At 54.4% G+C, this 4,839-nt stretch overlaps 1 protein-coding gene across 1 annotated transcript in view; it reads right to left on the bottom strand.

The window, feature by feature from the left end:
- Nucleotides 1–904, bottom strand: part of LOC103804794 (ammonium transporter Rh type B-like) — a 1,407-nt gene extending 503 nt beyond the window's left edge. Inside the window, exon 1 of the mRNA XM_009077424.1 lies at nt 11–904. Within this exon, the coding sequence (XP_009075672.1) occupies nt 11–904 (894 nt within the window). The remainder of the gene's footprint in view (nt 1–10) is intronic.
- Nucleotides 905–4,839: the final 3,935 nt, after the last annotated feature.

The raw sequence follows: 4,839 nt of genomic DNA, 5'->3' as shown, positions 1-4,839 counted from the left end.
GAGCAGCCACTGGTGGCATGGCCATGTCAGCCACCACGCCGATGGCCACCCCGCCGGCCAGGCTACCATTCTGCAGGTGGCCAAGGCTGATCTTGCCATCCCTCTCCAGCAGGCTGGAGACCACTACGGTGGTTACAGCGCTGGCACTCATGGCCAGGAGGGTGTTCAGGATGGCACGGTGCTGGGCATCACCTGGTTGGCAGAGGACAGCCACAAAGCTGGGCCAGAAAACCCAGAGGATGAGCATCCCCACCAGGGACATGAGGTCAGAGCGGGGTGTTGGGGTCTCCTTGGGATGCAGCGGTGGCTGTGCTGCCCTGAACAGACCCTTGGACACACCGAGGCCGAAATAGCAGGAGAAGACGTGGATCGTGATGGTGCCTCCCACATCCAGGACGCCCAGACAGGTGACAATGACCCACTCACTGGCGAGGTAGACAGAGATTTCACAGGTGGCCATGACAAGCATCTGGCAGGGGCTGATCCTCCCCAGGATGGCTCCCACAGAGATGAGCACCGTCACAGCGGCGAACTCAGAGACAAGGAGGTTACGGAGGTCCAGGTGGACTTGGCCATGGTGGAAGTGATGGAGTAAGCCCTGCAGCACCAGTGCCCATTGCATGGAGAAGTTGAGCAGGAGGAAGTTGTGGGTGAGGGCGCTGAATCCGTAGCGGGGCAGAAAGGTCAGCAGGAGCCCCAGTCCCACCACCAGCATCACCTGTATGTCCTGGAGGAAGGGGAAGATGCTGTAGACCTGGTTGGCCACCAAGTTGGCATCCTCTGCCTGTGCCAAGGACTCATCGTAGGTGACGAAGAGGGTGAAGAAGAGGAGCAGGGCACCCTGGAAAAGCCCCAGGAAGAGGGGCAGGAGGCGACGGGGACGGGTGAAGGGTGGTGTGGTCATCCCAGAGTGGACAGGAGGGGATGGTGACCGGCAGGTTGCTGGCGTGGGGTGACAGCCTGACAGGACTCACAGCGTGAGCTTCAGTCCTACTTCGGGAATTTTATGGCCATGGTTAATTTTTAACCAAAGATCTAAGTTTATGTGCAAGAAGAGGAGGGTTTTCCCCCTCCCTTCTTTAAACACAACACCCATAAATTAGCCACATGCTCTCATTTGACCACCATAAAAGTGGACATTGAAGGGGGTTATGGTTTTGAAGGGGAACAAGACAAAAACTACCATGGGGCAGAGGAGGGAGAAGGATGGTTGGTGAGGAGCTGGCCAGGGATGGAGGTACCATGGCACTTACCCCTGTTTAACCTGTCCCCATTCAGGAGTGGAGACCTCACTGTGGAAACCCTGGAGTGATGCTGGCAGCTCAGGCACTGCCAGCTCCTGCTCTGGCTCTGCCACATCACACTCCAGGATGGCTCTGGCATTGCCACCACCTCATTCTGTGGGATGATGCCCATTTTCCTCAGCAACAACCTAGAGTTTGTGAAGCACCATAAAGCTCTGAAATCAGGGCTGAAAAGATCTTTTTCTCACAGGTTTGCATTGGCTTAAATGGCTGGAAATTCATTAACAATTAGTGCGCGAGAAAAACAAAGCCCAGAGCAGCCAAGCAGCTACCCCAAAGTTTCTGGGTTGCTGCTTAGTGTGACATTTTGCCAGTGAATGTCTGGAAAAAAAATTTGAAAAAAAAAATATATGAGAACCACAAGAACAAAAGGCAGAAGAGTTGGTAAATATTTGTTCCAGAGAGGAGATATTTTTGTGCTGTCCCTGATCTCAACACCCCTGCCGCGGGCGCTGGCTCCGCGCCGCTCTTCGTCATTGTTACTGGAGGATGAGGCAGGCGAGGGCGCAAAATGGGAAACAATTGTTGAATAATCTGCGCGAGGCTTCTCTGCCAAACACTCCCCGGCCATTTTTCAACCCAAAGATGCTGGAAATGGGGGCAACATATAGGAGGAGGAGGAGGTGCTTTGAAGGCAGTGCCTTTGAGGGGTGAGGAGGGGTTGTGTTGTGCCCAAGCCATGGCCAACAGCAATAGAGCGGTGGTGGGAATGGTGAGGGTTTGGGGATAGGAGCCGGGATGTTTTGTCTGCCCTAACACGTCCCTAACATGTCCCTGCTGCACAGCTGGGGATGCTAACAGCAGTGGATGCTCCTGTGGGGATCACCCGAGGAAATGTGTGCCTGAGGTCCCCATGGTGCTGTTTGGCTCTCTTTGGTGTCCCCAGGCTGGCTGAGGATGGGATGGGATGGGTTGGGATGGGATGGGATGGGATCAGTGGGTAGGATGTTCACGTTTCTCCTACCTCTGCCCTCACAGTGGCACTGCCTGACCCACCTCCCACAGCTGCTGCTGGCTCCTACCTCTACCAGGCAGTGGGGATGAGGGACAAAGACATGAAGGCGAAGACTTCCCCACAGCTTTCTGGTGTAATAAAGGCAAGGAAAGGGGATTTCAGCCCTCACCCCTCACCTGTGAGTCTTGGCATGCCACACCAGCCCGTCAGGGGCATTTTCAAGGGGACAGCCTGATGTAATGAAACCCCTTTAGCTGATGGCAGGTGAGATACAACTCCAGGAAGATGCTTGGACCAGGTCTTGATCCTGAGACAGAGGAGCTGGGCTGCTCGTACAGAGCTGAGGAAGCATTTTGGCTCTGGCTCAGCAAGGGCTGGGCTCCCCACGGTGTGCCAGAGAGCAGGGTGCTCACTGGTGTGCTGAGTGCTGCCTGCTTGCTCCCCTCCTGCTGACCACAGCATCTCAGCCTGTCCCTTCCTGCTCTGGGTCAGGGCTTTTTAAAGGTGAGGTTAAATAAAATGCTAAAAGAAAAAGCTACAGGGCAGGTCTTTTAAAAAGCAGACTGCCTGAAAGCCTTCAAGTTTATGGCACAGTGCCTCCTGTGAGAAGGAGGAAGATGCTAGTGGGATGCATCCTCCTGCAGCATCCCAGTGCTGCCAAACCTGCTGGAAAGGACAAGCAACACAACACACTCCTTTGATGAGCTGTTTGGTACCACCATCCCCTTCCCTTGGGAAAAGAACATCCTGTGAGACTCTCCACTTCACAAACCAGCTGAGGTGCAAAGAGCAATGATGCCCAAGCACTCCTTGGTCCAAAGACCCCACATCAGAGAGGGGGAAACCCTGCTGGGGCACAGATTAAAAAATAACTTTTATGGCACCCATAAAAGAAGGCTGAAATTCCAAGAGGTCACTGGGAAGGTGAAAGTCCCCCTGGCCCTGGAGCACCCCTGAAGGCAGCGAATGATTAACCCCGTGGTGCAGGGTGTGCCGTGGGATGCCACGGTCCCCGTGGGGAGAAGGTCCAGTCCCTCTGGTAACATTTTCCAGGCATGGCAAGTTTTCTTTCGGCACTGAAGGAGAAGGGATGGAGGAAGCATCTGGCAAGGGCCTGGGCAGTGGGGAGGGAAGGGAGCATTGAATTCCACCCCCCACATCCCCCTTTCACTGGGGGGGCAGTTGTTTTATGGCAGGAGGACTGGGGAACCATTTTAGCAGGATCCACGCTGGGACTGCTGGAGGAGTTTCCCGCTGAGGGTTGGATACAAAGAAAAGCTGAATTAACCGAGGGTCATATAAGGCAACAGGATCTGACAGATCCGAGCCAATATATGCTGGCAGCAGCCAGTCCATGGCACTGTGAGAAACACTCCTGCAAATTTAACAAATCCCCACGGTCTAGAAAGTCATGTACAAGAAATTACTAATGAAGGGATCTAGTCCTATCTGGATTTTCAGACGTTGGTCATGCTCTCACCGCGTTCTGCAGGCCATATAAGTACATGGATCTGAATCCCGGGTGCTGGAGACCGGCAGGATTGTTCCGATCGTCTTGTCTGACCTTCTGCGTCAGATGAGAGCTCCCGGCGAGCAGGGGATGCCGGGCGGCAGCGGCCGGATCCCACAGCTGTGCCGGGCTGGGGAGGGATGGAGAAGCCTGGAGGGAATGTCTCTGTGGCAATGGGGTGGCTGTGTGCTCCCATCCCGTGGTGAGGCACTGGCACCCAGATGGATGTTGGCGACCCACTGCTGGGCAGGAGGGAGCAGGAGCTCCAGCATCATCCCTGCAGGGCAGCACCATGGATGGGTAGGGACTGCGGACAGAACTCCCTTGGCATCACTCTTCATCCCACTGCCCCCTCCAGCACAGAGCACCCCAAAATTCCCCATTCCCTAAAGATCCTGTCAGCAAGCCATGGAGCTCCAGCTCTGCCTCTATCCCCTCTGCAGGTCCTACACAACCACCCGCCTGGTGCCTAAGCAAACCGGGAGCAAGCACTGGGAGTGTTTTAAGAGCTCCAATCCAGCTGTGACCCCGTGAGCCCCAGTGCCTGCTGTCAGGCAGTGGGCAGGGGGCCAGCCCCCCCCTCCCCAGCCCCTTGCAGCCAGGTCCTCCCGGGGGGCACATAAAGCCCAACAGACGTCACCCCAGCATCACGCGGTCCGAGTGGCCTTCTCCATCTTGTTAGCACATTGTGTAACACAACATGTGGAGGCACTGGGACCGCACACGCATGCACTCCCCAACAGCCCAACCGGGGGGGGGAAAGAGGGAGTAAAAAAATAAAAAGAAAAGCCCAAGAAAAAGAAAAAAAAAGGAAGCAATTTAAGCTTTGAATCTTTCTCTTTAAAATGTTCTCATGGCTTCATTAGAATTTGCAGCCACAGAGGCTTTGAAGAGCATGGTATAAGGAGTGAAACATCTGGAAAAATTAGGATTAATGAAAACATAATTCCCAAGACTAAAGGAAAGATTAATCCTGCGTTACCACTTGTGTGTTCCACAGCTTTTCCCCAGCTCGTAACACTGAACTTATTAAATCGCCCTGAGCTGAGTTTTCCTTTTCTCTCTCCCTC

Source organism: Acanthisitta chloris, unplaced genomic scaffold (assembly GCF_000695815.1).
Source record: "Acanthisitta chloris isolate BGI_N310 unplaced genomic scaffold, ASM69581v1 scaffold10036, whole genome shotgun sequence".
Classification (NCBI taxonomy): Eukaryota; Metazoa; Chordata; class Aves; order Passeriformes; family Acanthisittidae; genus Acanthisitta; species Acanthisitta chloris.
Note: the sequence above shows the minus strand (reverse complement) of the source record. Positions and strands in the feature narration are given on the sequence as shown.